Here is a 19,172-nt window from a genome sequence, read left to right as displayed (position 1 = left end):
CTTGAATAAAATATTTCATAAATTTATTTCATTTTAACAATTCTCCACATTTTTTTTTATCTAAACAGTGAATTTTAATTAAATCATTTCAAATTCCCTTAAAAAATTACTTTCCCTTGTTAAAATGATCCATCCAAACACACTCTAAAGAATTATCCGTAAATTAAGAAATTTTATTTACACAGTAGTCTATGTCAGGCCTTGTCAAGGTTTTATATTGGCAAACACAAATAATATATCTATACAAAGTATGATCTGATAGAGAATCAGTGCAAAAGTCTGTGGTTGCAAACCATAGGTGATCCAATAGCTTTTGAGTCTTCCATATCTTCCTTGTATAATATGTCATGTAGATATTTGGTCAAATTGAGTAACATGACTCATTATGCTAGGTGGTAAACTTCAATTCCCAAGAAATAATTAAGTTGGCCTAGTTGCTTGAGAGCAAAAGTGTGATTTAGGTTATGAATATATTTTGTGACATAAGCTATTAAGGATCCAATGATGAGTATGTCATCAACATTGACATCAAACATGAATAAACATATAGGTCTACACTTCTTAGTGATTATAATTAAGTAACGGGGGATCTCAACAACTTTTGGTTAAGCCAATATGAAGTAAAATAGAGGTTAACTTTCATACCGAGCTTGCACATCAGAGATTTGTCAGATATTTCAAAATCTTGTGGTTGAGTTATATACACTTCTTCTTGAAGAATATCATTAAGAAAAATACTGTTTATATTAATTTGTTGGATTTGCCATTTGTAAGTGATGGCAATAATGAGAATGAGTCTCATGGTTACTGGTTTGATGACATTAAAAAAGTTTTTAGTGTAATCACGTTCAAAGAAGGAAATGAGACCATAACTTTGTTATTATCAATTTTATTCCACCATGCTTCACCAATATTAACCACATTCCTATAAAAGAAACATCAACAAATCTTATTGTTAAGTTGAATATGAGAGTATAATGGTCTAGAGGGGGTGGGGTTCGAATACACCTTTCCTTAAGATTGTTTTCAAAAAGGTTTTCGAAAATTCATAGTTTATAACATGTGTGAGAGCGAAAGTTTAAAAGAGTTTTATAGATGGAAATTACGCAATTGAGTATGTGTATATGGATGAATACAATAATGACAAACGTATGATCAGTCATACAAGTGAAAATATTACAATTAATCTAGTTTGATTCAAATAATTATTTTTTTTACAAAATTTGATTAACTAATAGAACAATCTACAATTACATATTTCCACAATAATCATCCAATTAAATGTTTAGCAAACAAGATCTAACACAAGCCCAAACATAAACATTAAATCACTATAAGTAGTAAAACCTAACAACATGAAATTCTAGAAATCGATTAAAACATAAAAATATGGAAACTATGCATAAATTAAATAAAAGGGGCTGAGAAAATTGTACACCAGATTTATACTGGTTTAGTGAGTCGTCCTAGCTTGCACCTAGTCCACTCTCCAATGGATGAAGCTAGCGGAAATATACCCGAACGCATCGCACGCTCGAAGATACAACATAGTCGTCATCAGACTTTATTTATTCCCTAAGGAAAAGGAAAACATCGATAAAACTCGGGAGAAGAGAAAATGGGTAAGGAAGTCGGTTATGTAATGGGAAGGTATTAACATCTCTCACATCCGATGTACTCAACGGAAACTGTTTTGATTGTTCTATACTCGAATGAGTGTGATATCTAAAGATTACTCACAAAAGAAATAAAGGAAAAAGAAAAAGAATAGATAAAGTTCTCGCAGAGGATTATGGCCCTCATGCCTACATATCCTTATAGTGCAATAAGAAATTCAGCGCTACGTAGTTCATAGAACCAATGGTGGGAGGTGAAAGAAGAGTGATAACAAATGTGGTTTGAACTGAAGGATAATGTTGTTTGAACCTAAAAAGGGATGAAATTTGAACCAGAGAGTAGAGGTGGCATGAAGCAATATGTGGGGGGCCAAGGCATGTACCACTATATGGAAGGGCCGAAAACAAAGGGAATTAAATGTTTGGCAATAAGTCAAACAACTCTCGGTTCAAAGACAAACACTGGATGAAGCTCAAAGAAATAATATATTTGGCTCAAAGAGAGAGTATATTTGGCTCAAAGAGAACAATATATCACATGGAGTGAATGAAGGTATAAGATATTGAAATGAGGTATTGAATAGTGAATGACGATAGGTGAATGATAGGAGAACGAGAAAGAATAAATAAATATGATAGAAGAATTAATAATTAGGGCGATTCTCGCCAAGGGTCCGAAGCCTTGTGCCTACGTATTCTCATCGTGCAATGAGAAAGTCAGAGCTCCGTAGTTCGTGGAACTAATGCGGAACAAAGAAAGAAGATTTGATTGGGTTGCCAAAAGGCGAGGTAAATTGCTTGAATAACATAAATATGGCATTAACCAATGTGTGGTATTTAGCCAAAGTGAAAATTGAGAGATGGTTGGCCTAAACACGAGAGGGTTTACAAGGTAACATGGATTCGTCTAGGCACGATATGTCTTATAAGACGAACAAGAAATAAGAGATGAATTGCCAAGACACGAGAGGGTTTCAAGACAAAGGGATTCGTCTAAGCACGAGAGGTCTAATAAGACGAATAATGAATAATAGAGGATTTTCCAACACACGAGAGGATTTACAAGGCACAAGATCTCAAAGGGGTTTGTCTAAGCACAAGAGGTCTTATAAGACAAATAATGAATAAAAGATGATTTTCCAACACACGAGAGGTCTTACAAGGAAAAAGATCTCAAAGGGTTTGCCTAAGCACAACAGGTCTTAAAAGGAGAACAATGATTGAATAAAGTGAGCCTAAGCACAAGAGGACTTATAAGGCTCACAATAATAAGGGTTTGCCAAAGCACAAGAGGACTGATAAGGCAAACATGATTAAATAAGGTTTACCAAAGCACAAGAGGACTGATAAGGTAAACATTGATTGAGTGGATTGATTAGTATTCAAAGACTTGACCACATGGGGATTAATCCAAAGGATATCTGGATGACAATGAGAGTATGATTAGTGATCCAAAGAGGAGAGAGTGATCGATGTATTTGAAGAATACCTTGTCAATTACTTGATTTAACTTACACTAAAGTCTATGAATGAAGGAGAATACTTTGAATATCTAGGGCCTATCCCCCGTACGTAAAGGTACTCTAGACAAGGGTAGGAGAAACTTCATCTCATCATTCTTCGTTGCTTAAGGATTGTGGCGTGTAGCTCTCATTATGATTGATAAGTAGTTGATAGGAGATTCTGATTATTGATTCTGATAGTACAATGTTGCTTGTTGTGGGAGAAGACTTGACAATCATTTGATTCAAATTATGCTAAAGTCTATGAATAGAGGTGAATACGATGAGCATTTGGGTCATTCGTCATGTACCTAAAGATATTCAGAATGAGGATATGAATTCTCCACTCTCACTCATTCTCTATTGCTTAAGGCTCATGGCACACAACTTAAATCACGATTGATAAGTGTTGGGACACCTTTGTTGTGCTTGAATTGTAGTCCAGTCTGTCTACAATGTGAAAGCCTTGTACTAATTTGAAGTCTTGAACTCTTGATCTTGAATCTTGAGGTATTGAGCTCTTGAGATCCAATACAACTTGAACACAAGGGACTTTCCATATCAAGTGATCAAGGGTCTTTTTATCACTTGAATAGACTTGTGGAATTAAGCACAATAAAAGGGATTTGGTTGATCAAAGCGAACTTTGATTAACACATAATCAACGGGATTTAAACAGCTAAACTAGGCACACAACCTAATGAATGATCAGTCAATTGAATCAGTTGATTCTAAGCAAAACCCTAAACTAAAGGGAGCATGCAAAATCAGGAGTTCCTGAACCCTAAGGGAAAAATGGTCAATATTCACAAGATAGTAACACCCATTCGAGCATAGAATAATTAAAATGGTTCCCGTTGAGTACAACAGTTGCGAGGGATGCTAATACCTCCCCATTGTATAACCTACTTCCTTATCCGTTTCTCTTCCCCCAGGTTTTATCGATGTTTTCCCTTTCCTTCGGGAATAAATAAAGTTCGATGGCGACTCTGATGTATCTTCGAGTGTGCATTGTGCTTAGGTATATTTCCGCTAGCTTCAGTTACCTCATGCTCAATCACATCCTCTTCATAGAATTCTTTAGTCTCATTTAAGTTAAACACTTTCGCACCATCCGTTCCGAGTCTTTGATTAATGATCACTCTATTTCTCAACTTTCACTTTGAACTTCTTAAACCCATTAAACATTTCATGCTTGAATTTAATAAGGGTCACCGACATCATTCTTGTGAATTCATGCATAAATGATACAAAGTATTTATTTCCATCAAGTGAAGGCAACTCAAAAGATCCACGCACATCAAAATGTACAACTCGTAAGACATGTGTGTCTCTAGGAGGCAGTTTAGATGACAATGGTAGCCTTGATTGATTGCCTCTCATGCACACATCGTGATTTTTCTGGTGTCATAGTCTTAAAAATTCTGCATTAGATTCTTGGAGTTCAACTGTCCTAAACTCCTAATGTTTAGGTGCCATAGTCTCTTATGCCATAATGCAATTTCTTTTTCAATGTCTGTTGTACTAAGACATTGTGATTTTGATACCTCAATGTTCACTTTAAATATTCTAATTTTCTCAAATGCTGACTGTATAATCAACCTCTTCTCATAATCATACAACATCAATAGATTATCTTCCATTGTCACTGAAAACCCTTTCTCCAACAACTGGCCTATACTCATTAGGTTATTTTTCATTCCAAACACATACCCACATCTTCAATTAGGACTGTCCTACCATCCTTCAGCTTCACCAGAACATTCCCCATTCCTTCAGCAGATAAGTACTCATCATTAGCACATTTGATTATGGTCCTTTTACTAGAATTAAAGTTGATCAACCACTATTTATTCCTAGTTATATGATTAAATAAACCTGTGTCTATATACCACCAATATATCACCACTCCACTATCATTTGTAATAACATAGGTTCCTCCTCTACATCACCTTGAGCTATATTAGCTTTCTCATTCTTATTCTCCTTATTTGATCATTATTCATCAGCAAAGTGGCCAAACCTAATACAATTGAAGCATTGCGTTTTTCTTTTATCAAATTTCTCCCTTCCTTTTTGATAACTCTTATATTTCTGTCCACCTCTATTGGAGAATTCCGCCTCCTCAGAACTATTATCACCATTTTTCTTATTCATGTTCTCTAGTCATGCTTGTTTCTTACCCTTCCATTTAGTATTTTTTCAAATTAGACTTATCATTATTGTTTTTCTTAACGGTTTGAGCCTTAAGAGTTAGTTTTGTTTCTCTTTAAGAATTTATCTCAATCAATCATAATTCACGTGCCTTTAAACTACTGTGCAATTCCTCAATCTTCATAGTGCTAGTGTCTTTTGAATGTTCTAACGCTACAAATATGTAATCAAACTGAGGAGCAAGTGATCTTAGTACCTTTTCAATAATTGTTTTCTTTGAGAGTGTTTTCCCACAAGTTTTGATCTCATTCGTTACTGCAATCACTCGTGGGATATAATCAGGTACCTTCTCATTTTTCTTCATGCTCTGATTCTCACATTGTTTCCGCAAGGTGTAACACCCAGATTTAATTATTCATCATTTATTTAATCATTTATTCGATTTAATTGATTAAATTTTTTAAATAATTATTTTGTTTGAATTATGGTATGTTTGGCCAGTGATGACATTTGTGGTGAGTGAAGAGAAATTGAGTGCTTGTTGTACAAAAAGTGTCATTAAGAGAAATTAATTAGAATCATACATATTCTAAAAGGTAGAGAAAATTAGGTCGAAGGAACTTTTCTATCAGTACGTGAAAACAAGAGACTTGGAGAGAAGAACATTGGAAGGCAGAGTTAGGGTTTGAGAGAAGGGATTATTGGGAGCTTGCTTTGCTGATTTTTTTGCTGGAGTTACAGGGTAAGGGGGGAAATTATTCATCTAGGGATGCTTATATCATGAAATGGTAGATAGGTTTCTCTTAACCTCCAATAGGGTTTTGTGTTTTTCCTCTATTTTTTGATTAGGAGCATGATAAATGAATGTTGTGATTCTGTGAGGAATTAACATTTTAAGGCAATCGATTGCATGCCTTTGTTTTTAGAAATTTTGCCTATGGCAATCGATTGTCATTGTGGAGCAATCGATTGCTTTTGCGTATTTTTGGAAAATAAATTAATGACAATCGATTGCTGTGAGGAATTAATCGATTATATGAAGTCAATAAAGAATCATCATTGATGAAAATCGATTGTCACCCTATGAAAATCGACAGTCTTAGGTCAATTTGTGGAAAAAATATTCTGTTTTGCTTTTGTTGCATTGTCCGACGATTTTGACTGTAACTTTTGTTCCATAAGTTCAAATAAGGTTCCGTTTGAAGCATTAGAGAGTTGACGCGTAGAGCTGCATAATGGTTTTGTTTTGATGAAATAATTTTGTTGAGTGACTGTATGATTATTGCGTGGATGTATGTTGTGAATCATGTGTATAATTGAGTGATAACTGTACATGCTTTTGGTGATTGGTGAGGTGAGTGGTTCAGGGGTGAGAACTACTCGTATGGTGTTCAGTATATAATGAATTACAGTTAGAGTGAGGCTGTATTCGTTGTGATATTTTTATTTGTATGATTAATTTTTATGCAACATATGTCATTGTTGTTATGAAAGAGGCATGTTTGATAGTTCAGAGTTCTAGTTACTTTTTCCAGGCTCAGAGCGGGGGCTTGGAGCTCGTAGTTGATTGGAGTTCAGGGTTCCCAGTTGATTGAAATCCGATTCGTATGAAGAATCAAATTTTGAGTCAATACCGCATGCATATAGGGTTGAGTTATGAGTCTGGTTCAGAGTGGGGACCGTGGCGAGCATGAGCCGAGTCATTGTTGCATTATATTAAATGATGATGTGATGTTTGTGTAATGATGAATACTCTTGCATGATTTTGTGTGTGTGATTGTGATGTGAGTGAAATGTGAATACATGATATTGTTGTGCATTTCTGATTATGTGAATCTATCTAGATTGTATATGCACCATTTATTATTTGAATGTATTCTCACCTCCTTTTTGTGTTGTTGCGTCAGTACTCCTCTGGAGTACAGATAATCAGGTACCCAAGTAGGAGTTTGAGGTTGAAGACGGTGTTGTGCCTCTTTAGTTGCTTATCGTTTAAGTCTATAGTTGGAGTCGCTCTGATATGTAACACAAGGGGACAAACTGTTATGTCATTTATTTTATGTTGCATATCTTTATGTTGATTCGTGATGTTCTGAACCGCATTTTTAAAACTAATAATGCTGTTGAGGCTTCTAATGCCAAACATTTATAATTTTCCGCTCCTTATCAAATTGGTTGTTTCATTATTATGTGATTTAAAATATTTTGATGGTTGTGAGTAGCATCCTTCTTGGTGAACATTTGTGATTTATTCATGTTTTATTTATTTACTTGTCGAGTCGGGATGTATGGTGTTACATAGGGACTGTAATTTCGCCTTCTTCACTAATGTGTCACCATTATAGCACCGTACAAGTATGTCCCACGCCGTCTTCGTTGTCGTTGAATCAACAATCTTCTCAAACACCTTCATGTCTGCACATTGATTAATGTAGAACAATACTTTCTGATCCTTCTTCCTCGTCTCACTATGCGTGTATCTTTGAGCATCCGTTGCATTCTCAACCACCAGTGTAACCGTCATTGACAAGCTCAAACACATCTTGAGCATCGATCAATACACGCATATGAATCGACCATCGATTCCAATTCTTCCCATCAAACCCTGGCAACTTCATTTTCAATTCACCGTTTCCTCCGTTCATCTTTGTTCTGTGTGCAAATCATTCAATTCTCACAAATGCTCGTGTTTACCCTACCATGAGTATCAAGAATTTTTGTGATTCTCTTCTATTTCGCACTTCAATTCAGTGTGAATTAAAGAAACGAAATCAGACCCACCTCTCATACACTCGTGTTTCCCTGATTGATTGAAGTCCTAGCTTGTTGGAGTTGTTTGTGACACTCCATTGATGCGCACACACACAGAATATAAGAGAGAGAATCCGAATTATTTTCTAACTGAATTACAAGATACTCACGTACACTTAATAGATTTTAATTATCTTAATGAAATGCAAATTCACAACTAATGAAAATGTAAATGAAATTCAGCCGTCATTCTTAACCGTAATTACTAATGGTAAAACAATAAATATGAGATTACGAATTACTTCCAATAAATTCAATTCCAAACATGAAATATATGATCTTTTTCCAATGTTTGAGATTTACTATTACATTAACATGTAATTGTAGAAAATCTAACTTGTTTACCGAACTACTTTTTCACTTTCATGTTGCTCCTTTTTAATATGTTTGTAATATTATTGCCTTGGTAATTTTTTCCATTTTTCTAGATCCAACCATTGTTGGTGTCAGTATAAAGTTAAGGATTGCATGCAATTAAGACTTCCACTCAAGGTATGATAATTTTGAAATGTTGAATGTTAGATGCACTAAGATTTGGCAGCATATGGTTAAAGCAATATGTGAAATCATTCCAAATCCAAAATGTTTGCAGCCAAATGAAACTCTAAGAAACCTCAATATCTATGTATATTGTCTAAACAATGACCATAACCAAAAACACCAAAACTAATTCCCAAATGAGAAAATTTAGGAAGTAAATCTCTACACCAGAATATGACTTCTGGTGTACTTTCCGAAATTCAAAAGTGTATTTTCAGACGAACGTTTGAAAGTGTAATGTTTAATACATTATTACATGTTTTGATTTTTCTATTTTCTATGTGAATTATCCGATATACCAAAAAAAAAAAACTTCACCACACCAATGGTTTATTCATTGGTGTGTAAAAGCAACCTGAAACTAAAATCATAAGGCTTCATTTGTACCATGTTTGAAAGAGAGTCTCTTTCTTTTCCTTCAAGGCATTTAACTGCTTGGTTTCTTATTTCATCAGGTAGTTGTAGACAAATCCAGTCCAATAAAGAATCAAGATCCTTTGCAAAATCTAGTAAATACCAATCCAACAACTTTGGAATTATTATCTTGTTTGATTTTGTGATTCCAATTGAAGCTTGTAAATAATCTCTTTTTGCTGCTTCTAACTCATTATCAACTTGTGCTGCTGTATACACCCTCACCTTAATTAAAACAAAAAACAAAATGTTCCGTTAATGCAATAAAATCGAAGGAAATGGATTTTTTGTTAGGTATAGAAACCATTCATTCACCTAACAGCCTAAACTTTTGGCAGAGTTTGGTTATCGACAACGACAGTAACATTTATAACATAAAACTAATCGTTGTCACTGATCCAAGTAAGAAAAAAATGGAAGAGTCTAATTTAAAGCGAGTTATCGAAACATACTGCGGGTGAAGACCAGCTTCCGCATGAAAGTGCAAATGTTACTAAGGGCTCAGACCATTCCAGGCCAAATATGCTTCTTGCTTTCACTTCATCATTTTTTGCAGCTTTCGGACATGTCTGTTGAAGGAATTCAAGATGAAAATTAAGGGACTGGTTATTTGTAATATATACTTTTAGGACACTATCGATAAAAAACGACATTTGTCTCGAGATTGTAGCACTTACGAATTTAAGGTGATATGGTAGTCTCAAGATAAAATGTTCTATTGTGATCGCGTTCAGCAACTGTCCCCCGACTACTATTGTTGCCTGCAATAGACATTATCAGAAGAGATTAAATATCTATTCGGATGAGAAGAGTCGACGATAATTTTATGCTTTGAATGTTGCTTGGATCATCATACCTTTTGCATTAGTGCTACAACCATTTCAGGACTTCCCGGTATGCCATGTTCTAAGTATGCCTACAATATGAAACCAAAATATTTGAAGGTGTTGATTCCAAGAATGTTAGGCAATCTAAGATTTGATTAAGAAGTTTTAAAAACCGAACCAGAAAATTCAACCGATTGAACTTGTCTTTATTAAAGTTCGATTAATGTGGCGGTTCAATAGTAGTTTCGTCCACGTTCGAACAGTTTAAGGCGGTTGAACTATGGTCTAGAGATTTCACTGGTTTGGTTTTTGAAACACTATTTTCATCAAATTCAAATGTAGAAGTAATAAATCAGTGTAGTAGAAAAGTGTCTTACATTTAGAATAGATGAATTGTATGTGTTTATCCAGAATGCAAGTTTTTCTTGATGGTTAAGGCTCTTCAAGTTCACCGAGGAAAGTTTCCCAAGAAGAAACCTGAATTTTGTCATCAAGATTAGTATAATCTACCTGCAGTTAATGACTATGTAATAGTACTGACACTTCAGATTGAAGACAGTATAGTATCTGATACAAATATACGTGGTTACATTCAATTATTTAATTTTCTCAAATTATCACCAATGTCAGGTGTCTGTGTCAGTGTTTCGTGTGTTAAGATTAAGCATTTATAACTTACTTCAATCTGTGGATAAGAAACATCGCATTTGTTGTTTTGTTGAGATCGACAGTAGAGGCTTTAACTTCGCATAAACTCTTATATGGACCAACTTCTCTTGTTTTGGATTCTGAGCAGATATCATAAGGATCACAAAACTGATCCTTTTCCTTGCTGTATTGGTTGAAAGATGATCCTGAGGTTGAAGGAGTTTTCGGTTCCATGAATTTGTCCTTGGATGTACTAATTCTCACAAATATGTTAGACAAACACTTGACAAGATCCTCCGAAACTCTATTTGGCGTGCTATCGACTTCTGACACTTTATTATCTGCTGGCGAATTTGAAGAACTTTGTGCCCTTTCATGTTCTGATAATCTCCAATCCAGCTAGGAAACCAAAAGAAGAAGAAAAAGATTAGAACATTGTTGAAAATACGGAAAAATCAATCATATCAGAAGTGTTTTTGAAAGCTCGATATCCGACCATAGGATCGACCAATCCCACTGTCCACTTGCTAAGGTTCCATTTAAAATCAGAGCAAAATTCTATATAGACTGTCCCAACATATAAATTATTTGCACCTAGCGAGATTTGAACCTGAGACCTTAAGAAGATCACACTCTTAGTCTCAGGTCCTAAACTTTCACTAACAGACCAACCCCGAGGGTTCATATCAGATGTATTGAATTACCTGCAATTTCAAGTGATCCATGGACTTCTGGGCCGATTCGTGTTTGTGTGGTGATTTCTTTAACGGAGTAATGAGTTTGGATATTTTCTTCACCGGAGACTGTTTATCTTTCAGAAAGTTACCAAACAAAAGATTCTCTTTTCCTCTTCCCTCTTCTTGGATAGACGAGAATGAATCTTGTTTTCTGTGCAATTGCTTCCCATTACTCATCCCACTGTGATTATTGACACTGTCAGGAGAGAATAGTAGCTTCCTGCTGGAAGCACTTCTGGCAAGAGAATTCTGTGGTGTCATCCTTATTGGTGTCATTGAATTAAACTCATTTTGTGAATAAGATTTTGATCTTTGATGCTTTGAACTACTATTTCTCATGTGGTTTTGATCAATAGAATCATTCGAATTTTCGGCATTTCTTTTGGAGGAAATGTACACAGCTTCTTGATATAAACCTTGTCTGAAATTCACTACTTGTTCTTCAAGCCTAACAACTTCTTCCTCCAACACTGCTACCTCAGCAAGAAGCTCCAATGTCTAAAACAATCACACACACAATCCACATTACTCTCATTCAATAAAAAACAACTGTAGTTTCGTCCAAGGTTTTAAAAAACGGGTCTGTTACCACGAAAATGACTGCGACAAAACGGTATCAGAAGGTGTCGATACTAATACTGTTATTCACAGTTTTTATAAGATGAAAAAGAAATTATGGTTAATTCACACGCGAAGACCGTAACTAGTAACGCAACACATGTACTGGTCGAAATCGCGAAAGACTTTGCGCGACTGCAAGTCTGCAACCGTTATTTAAAACCTTGTCGTCGTGATTTCTTCAAACTCGCTTCAATTAGATTCAAAGAGAAAGACTTACATATGGAGGAAGATAAGGAGGAAGACGAGGTAAAGATCCCAAAGGTCTTGTAAAAGCTCTTTCTAAAGCTCTATGAACATTCTCTTCATGTCTAAGCTTCCTCTTCAACTTATCTACCTGAAACCAACCTTCAAAAACATCACTACTTTGAATGAAAAAAAACAAACGCAAAAACATAAAAAATTTCTTATTCAAATGAGTGAAGAATCACAATACATCTTGTAGCAATGCAATCTTCTTTTCTCGATTAGATCGACGACCGTTTTTCATTCCTTTGCTTCCTCCAACCTCCATCTTCTTCTCCTTCTTTGCACATTCAATAATAAACAAATCCATTAAACACAAACTTTGAAATTTTTTTCAAAGCAAAAGAAACCAAAAAGTATAAGAATAATCAACATTAATATAAATTATTCTTTTCTTGAGAGAATTTAAAGAACAAAGTTTTAGATTTGGATCAAAAGTGCAAAACACAACACACCCTTTTGTCAGTTAACCACGAGGCTTCATAATTACAAACTAATATTTCAAATTTTGAAGTAAAATTCCATGCTTGCTTATACTGTTAAATTAAAGTAGCTCTTTTTTTTTTCTTTATGCTTTGAAATTAACCTTTTTTTTTTCCTTTTTCTCTTTTTTAATTATTCCAAAACAGAATTTTTCAACAACGCATAGATGAATAAAAAGAGAAAAAAAATGAAACTAGTGTTGAAGAAGTTAGTTACTTTGGCATCATTGAAAGAAGATTTGATTGAGTGAAGAGTTGAGCGTGGTCTAGCATTCATTTGTTGTTGTTCTACTTTCTCAGAAATCAATGCAATGTGATACTAGTAGCAACGCTTATTTAGAATTAAAAAAGAGAATGATAAAGCAAATGCAATGATGGTAAAACAAGATTTATAGTTAATATTATTATTGGTGTTGTGTTGAGGAGAGTGAGTAAGAAGAAAACAAGAAGAAGGAAAACGACGAGGTTGTTGGTTCCTCCAAGAAAAAAAGTGTGTGTTTTTGAGTAGTTAGTTACCACAAAAAAGGACACACAAGATAACAAAATTTAAAGATGTTGTTAATATTATGGTTAAGGAGTGTGCTTAATTAGGAAATTAGTGTGATAGAGTAGAGCATGCTGTAAAAGTAGTGGTATATGGAATTTGAGGCAGTTGTAAGGGAGGGTAAAAGTAGTGAGAGAGAATAATGATTGTGATTTGTTGTGTGTGTGTGTGAGAGAGAGAGGGTGGTATGGCAAATGAGGAGAGAGTAGTGTTGTTTGTGAGTGTGCACTTTGTGACTTGAAAGTGAGTGTGAGTGAGTGTGACCACCACCCTTTTTTCATAATCAATTAACGTGCGACCCACCTTTCATTGCACCCTATCTCTTTACAACAAGTTCTCCCTTTTCTTTGATTTTCCATTATGTAAATAATCAATTCGCCTAGTGAAGATTGGATATGGAGAGTCTCATTACACCTTTCAATCTCTCACAAACCATATAAAACTCCTCAAATATTGGCTCAATAAAAACTAAAGGAGTGTGTATGGAAAATAACTTATGAACACACCAATTTCCTTCTATTATTTATTATTTATTTGTTTTTGCTATTTTAGTTAAAAGTATTAGAATTTGCTTTAATTCATCTTTATAAAATCGGTTTATAAGTTGAGTGGTGTTATTTTATATAAACTTTTTCGATGTTTTATCTCCGCCTAATATGAATTTTGAAGTCTTTCAATACACCCACTCACACTCAAGAATCTTTTAGATTTGATACGTGGATATTAAGAGATTTTAATTTGTCGCCTCACAGTTATACCTGACACCCCCTTATAGTTTCAAAATTCTAAAACTGTCCCTGATAAAAATTTGAAATAAATTTTTGTACGAAATTTTTGATAGACAAATCAGAATTTTCGGTACAAACTAAATTTCCGATAGTGTATTTTTACATTTCAATATACCGAAATTTTTGAAATTTACGTGAATTTAATAATATTATCGGAAATTCTAAAAGTATCATTTTATATCTAAATTTTTAACCCAAGTGAAATTTATGATAGGGTTATTTGTTTGAAATTTTAAACGCTCAAGATTTTGCTGACAGTTTTGGACGGTTGTGATTGTATCGACAATTTTGTGCTATCTAGTCTCAAATACTTTCGTCATTCCAAGTGTTGTATATAGGATGGTCAACGCATCGCACCCCATGTCTAACTGGTAACGTCAAGGCTATTGAACAGGCAGACAAATCAGACATCGATATAAACACTTGACTTGTCCGTAAAGAGAGTACATGCTACTAGATGTAGCATGTACACCCTAGCGACAACCTCATAACTTTGTCCCGCAACAAGCTCTTCGTACCTATCCCGAAGCCAAGACATATGAAGGTGAGCACCCATGTTAAAGCCAAACTCCTCAGAAACTCCAAAATCTCGTGCAATAGTCAAACATGCAAGCGACTGGCTAATAACATGAGCCATCCAGAATATGTCGGCGATGGGGAGATGGAATAATTAAGAGATATAATCTCCCCAAACGGAAGATGAAATGAAGACGTCGAACATGGTAAGTAAGCAATCAGTAAAATCAAAGAGCTCAAAATCACGTACAATACGACTGACATGCTTAGACATCGGAGTCTTCAGAAAGTTCTCCAGCTTCGACCCATACGATGTCACCTTCAGTGGGAGACGATCCTGTAACAAATAAATTTTAAAAAATTAGCAGTTAGCTTTCATGGAACGATAATAAATAAATTAAAGTTAAACATAAAATATATATACCTCTCCCTGCCATAGTCGATATGCCGCATGATTATCATATCCGATAAGCACCGACCGGTCAATGGGTCCTCCCGGGAATCCTCCATCAGTGTGCACATACGGATAAATCGAAGGAGTCGTAAACTCTATGCCTACAGTAGCAGATGGGACCAAATCAACTACAACGACATCTAGCTGGACCACCACATCTACAACAGCGACATCTAGCTAGACCACTTCATCTGTCACATCATCAACAACAACCTCATCAACAACCACCTGATCATCAACCACCTCAGTAGCAATATGTGTCGCATCTGTATCGACCTTGGGTCATGAACATCCTGAGCATGAACATACTCAGAATCATCTTTGGGCTGCTCAATTGATCTAACCAGCTGACGTCGGGTACTACGGGGTGCGCGGAACTATTCCTGCTCAATCAACCGTTTCTGGTGTGAACCGGTTGGAACCACCCGTCCAACCCGTATCTAGGAAGACTCGGCCTCAACAACCTTAGTCTAATCTGCCACTCTATCTATCGCTTTACTTGCAATAGTTTCGTTCCTGGCCCTGTATTTTAATGTAAAAAACGAGAAAAAACAGATTAATAACTACAAAAAATTTCACTAATTCTAAAATTTTCCTAATTTTTCTGAAAAATTCAGAGTTTTATGGGAAAAACCAAAGTTTTTATAACTACCAAAAATTCTGAAATTTCTGGGGATATGCAAGTCATTTTGTACCGCAAATTGTGAAATTTCTAGGGTAAATGGTTTCACAATTATCGAAAATTTTGAAATTTACGGTACAAAAGCACGCAAATTTTGTTATTTACGGTAAAAAAACATAATGTTTTTGAAATTTCCAGTAGGCTAATTGAAATTTCCAGTATCGCCCTAGAGAATTCAAAAATTACGCGTGTGCGAGTTGAATTTTGAAAAATGAGTGAAATTTTTTGCAGGATTATTGTTGTCTATTCATAGGAAATGCGGGGAGGGAGTTCCCAGGAAATAAGTATAGGGGTGGCTAGTTGAAATCTAGAATATTAATGGTGAACGACCATGATCCTATCACTAGACTTTGATATCATATTAGAGTTTGATCTAACTCATTCTTACAAAACCGACTTGTAAGATGAAGTGTGCGACTTTATATAAACTAATTCAATGTTCTATCTCCAACCAATGCAGATTAGAATATTCCTAATAAAAAGACTGTGTATGGATGATAAATTTTTTAGAATGTTCATAAGTTATCATCTAGACAACTACTATTCTCCCTTGTTTCAAAAAGATAATATTATTCTTTCAACAATTAAAAAAAGAAAAAATAATTGAAAAATAAGGGGCATCCAATTGATAATTTTCTAAAGAGTAATTTCAAATTTTTATAAAGTATGTGAAAAATACATATTGTAACGAGGAATTAGGGCATTCACCATTATAAAAATTGCAAAGAGTGATAAAAATATTGATTTTGAATAATGGAAAATTAGGGATAGCAAAGTAGGTAGTCTCATCCCGCTTAGGAATTAAGTTCATCTAAAAGTAAGTCGACAAGAACTCTATTTTTGTACCCTGTTTCATGTAGAAAGTGATCACGGGACATGACAAAACGTATGATATGAGATTGGACAAAATCATGAATTTTTGTCATTCACTAAATCATGAGACAACTTTTTGTCCCATACAGAAGTTATAAAAAAAACTGAAATACTTTATTTTTAAATTTTTTACTTAAAGATTATCCTCTCTCTCCATACAAAAATACATACACTTTCCTTCCTCGTTCTAATTAATCACACACTCACATACACTTTCCTTCCTCATTCAAATTAATCACACACACTTTCCTTCCTCCTTCTAATTATTCATACACACCACAAACACATGCACACACACATTAACCATTGTTATACCATGATAAAATATTGTATATAACATGTTTTATGAAAAAGTAAGGAGTGTGAAATTCTTTTTTATTGAGTTTATTTTTCAAAAAAGAAATAATAAAAACTATATTGTACAACAAAAAAAACTCAATACTTCTTTAGGATATGATATGTGTTTAGGAAAAACAAAACAAACTTTATTTTTCACCTCGGTTTAGAGAAATGATATGTGTTTAGGACTCTCATTGTTTAGGAAACTTATTTAGGATTCCGTGTGGCAAAATGAAAGAAGAAATTATTTCTTTCACTTCTTCATCACATATTTAGTATGTTAAACATCATTATTCATGTTACATTGTTGTTGTTGTTATTGTTGTTGTCATTTTGTTGTTGTTATTGAGACCCTAAACCCTAAAGATTCAATATTATTGCTGTTTAAAGTGAGATTGAATGTTATATGTTGTTGTTTTTGTTGAAATAAGTATGTTGTCGGTTTACTATTGATGTTTATGTAGTTTTGTTGAGAGATTGTTTTTTAGTTGTTGTTTAATGTTGTTGTTGTTGTTGTTTAGATTGAGGTTAAATGTTAATGTTGTGTTGTTGTTGTTATTTAATGTTGTTTTGCAGTTGTTGATGTTGTTATTGTTGTTGTTGTTATTGTTGTTGTTGTTTAGTTGTTGTACCTTCTAACAATGTTTTGAAAGCTATATGTTGTTGTTTAGTTGTTGTTATTGAGTTTGAGATTGATATTATATATTTCCAATTCTATGTGCAACTTTCATCTTGTTCTTCCGAACATGTCAAGAGGATATTAGAGTGACATAGAATACAATCGAGTTCATTATATCTAATATCGAATGTTTATTTCACTAACACCTCTTTGAACATATAACCTATTTAATTGATTTTGAAAATAATAGTACGAAAATTTATATTGAATTTGAAAAACATCTGATACTAATTAATGTTTTTTTTTGAGTATTTTGTAATTCATAATTCATCTCACTTTTTTTAATGGCTAAAATTCCTCTCAATTCTTCTAGTTGTTCTTCAATGAATAACTTAAAACTTTGAACGAGATTCAAACCATTAAAGAACGAGAGATGAATAATGAGTTACAAGATGATCGAAAATTATTGGTAAGTGTAAGTTGTTCTTTAAATATAACATAATTGTTCATATAATTATTTTATAAATCAATTTGAAAAGTTATATGTTCAAAACATCATTATTGAGGATCGAACTTATGACCATTACATATTTTCCATCAATTTTATTAAAAATCGAGAGATAATCTAACACACTTTTTATGACATCATCCGTTATCTCGCTTATGAAACCGAGATAACACTTCATTTTCAACTGAGATTAAATATATTATTTGTAATAGTGTGTTTCGAACAATGTAAAAAAAATGATTCCTATTTAATTTATTAATATCATTGACACATTTTGATTTTGCAATAATCAAGTCAGATTTAATGAAAAAATTCCCTCAACTTAAATTGTTATCAACAGAATAAGTGTTCATCTTTATATGATAATCATATATATTATGTTACCTCCTATTCTATCGAGGAATTTCAAATTCTCAAGTATTTCATGACTAAGGTTCATCCTCTTATTACTCCTAGATTTAAAAAAAACTCCGAATATCCACTAAAGTTTATCCGATCAAATATAATAATGTTAAGGCAACCCAAAATTTAGAGATATCTAGATAATTTTGCTTCTACTTTAAAAAATTTGCTCAAAATTATGGGATTAGTACTGCTCTTAATGCTGAGGTTATTGTAATGAAGTTGGCAATTGAGTTTATTTATAAAGATGGTTGAAATAACAAATTTTGATTCTCATCAAGCATTATGCCTTGTAGCTTAAGAAACATATGTGATAATTGTTTGGCTCTTCCTTCATAAATGACTTGCATTATATCACATATCTATCCGAAAGAAAACAAAAGCACTCAAATGTTAACAAATATATGATTTGCTTTGAATTTTTATCATTCGTGGAACATCATTATTTATAATTCAAGCTTTATAAATTTTCAAATAATCTTAAAAAACAATAGACAACAATAAAATTTTGTCATTGAAGTTTTTTTACTAGAGAGGATTAAACATTATAAGACTTTTTTATTGCAAAATCTTTGTAAGAGACACACCACATAGTTATCCAAAACTTTAAAATAATAGGTGAGTGAATTCTCTCACTTATAAATACTAAAGTCTCCACATTTCCAACTAATGTGTGACTATTACCTACACTACTCATATTTGATACATTCTCAACAAATTTATCATATTATATATAAGAGAAAAACAAATCACTCGTAATATCATGTCTTTAAAACTTAATATATTTTATTAAAAATTGACTGAAATGACTACCTTGACTAACTAACATATATTTTTGTAGCAGTGTTTATT

General features: G+C 33.6%; 1 protein-coding gene across 2 annotated transcripts; it reads right to left on the bottom strand.

Moving 5' to 3' along the window:
• Nucleotides 1–8,631: 8,631 nt before the first annotated feature.
• On the bottom strand, nucleotides 8,632–13,365 carry LOC127074469 (uncharacterized). Of its 2 annotated transcripts, none has more exons than XM_051015797.1 (10): nucleotides 12,813–13,365; nucleotides 12,304–12,390; nucleotides 12,088–12,204; nucleotides 11,217–11,747; nucleotides 10,544–10,911; nucleotides 10,242–10,341; nucleotides 9,894–9,953; nucleotides 9,715–9,798; nucleotides 9,490–9,606; nucleotides 8,632–9,262 (listed from the first exon to the last, which is right to left on the bottom strand). In XM_051015797.1, the coding sequence occupies exons 1-10, from the start codon at nucleotides 12,870–12,872 to the stop codon at nucleotides 8,954–8,956; spliced, it is 1,833 nt and encodes a 610-aa protein (XP_050871754.1). In that variant the 5' UTR covers nucleotides 12,873–13,365; the 3' UTR covers nucleotides 8,632–8,953. The 2 variants fall into 2 exon arrangements, with proteins under 2 accessions (XP_050871754.1, XP_050871753.1); XM_051015796.1 differs by having other exon boundaries at nucleotides 12,304–12,393; nucleotides 12,813–13,364.
• Between the last annotated feature and the right edge of the window lie 5,807 nt (nucleotides 13,366–19,172).

This window comes from Lathyrus oleraceus, chromosome 4 (assembly GCF_024323335.1).
Source record: "Lathyrus oleraceus cultivar Zhongwan6 chromosome 4, CAAS_Psat_ZW6_1.0, whole genome shotgun sequence".
NCBI lineage: Eukaryota > Viridiplantae > Streptophyta > Magnoliopsida > Fabales > Fabaceae > Lathyrus > Lathyrus oleraceus.
The sequence above is the reverse complement of the archived record's forward strand: the minus strand, read 5'-3'. Positions and strand labels throughout refer to the sequence as shown.

What these genes read in the sequence shown, in the direction of transcription:
- LOC127074469 (XM_051015796.1), bottom strand. Translation starts at nt 12,872, where the DNA reads ATGAATGCTAGACCACGCTCAACTCTTCACTCAATCAAATCTTCTTTC. An exon ending in TTTCTTATCCACAGATTGAA is followed by an intron (nt 10,342 to 10,543) that starts GTAAGTTATAAA and finishes GACAAAATTCAG; the next exon opens with GTTTCTTCTTGGGAAACTTT. An exon ending in GAAGCTGGTCTTCACCCGCA is followed by an intron (nt 9,263 to 9,489) that starts GTATGTTTCGAT and finishes GTTTTAATTAAG; the next exon opens with GTGAGGGTGTATACAGCAGC.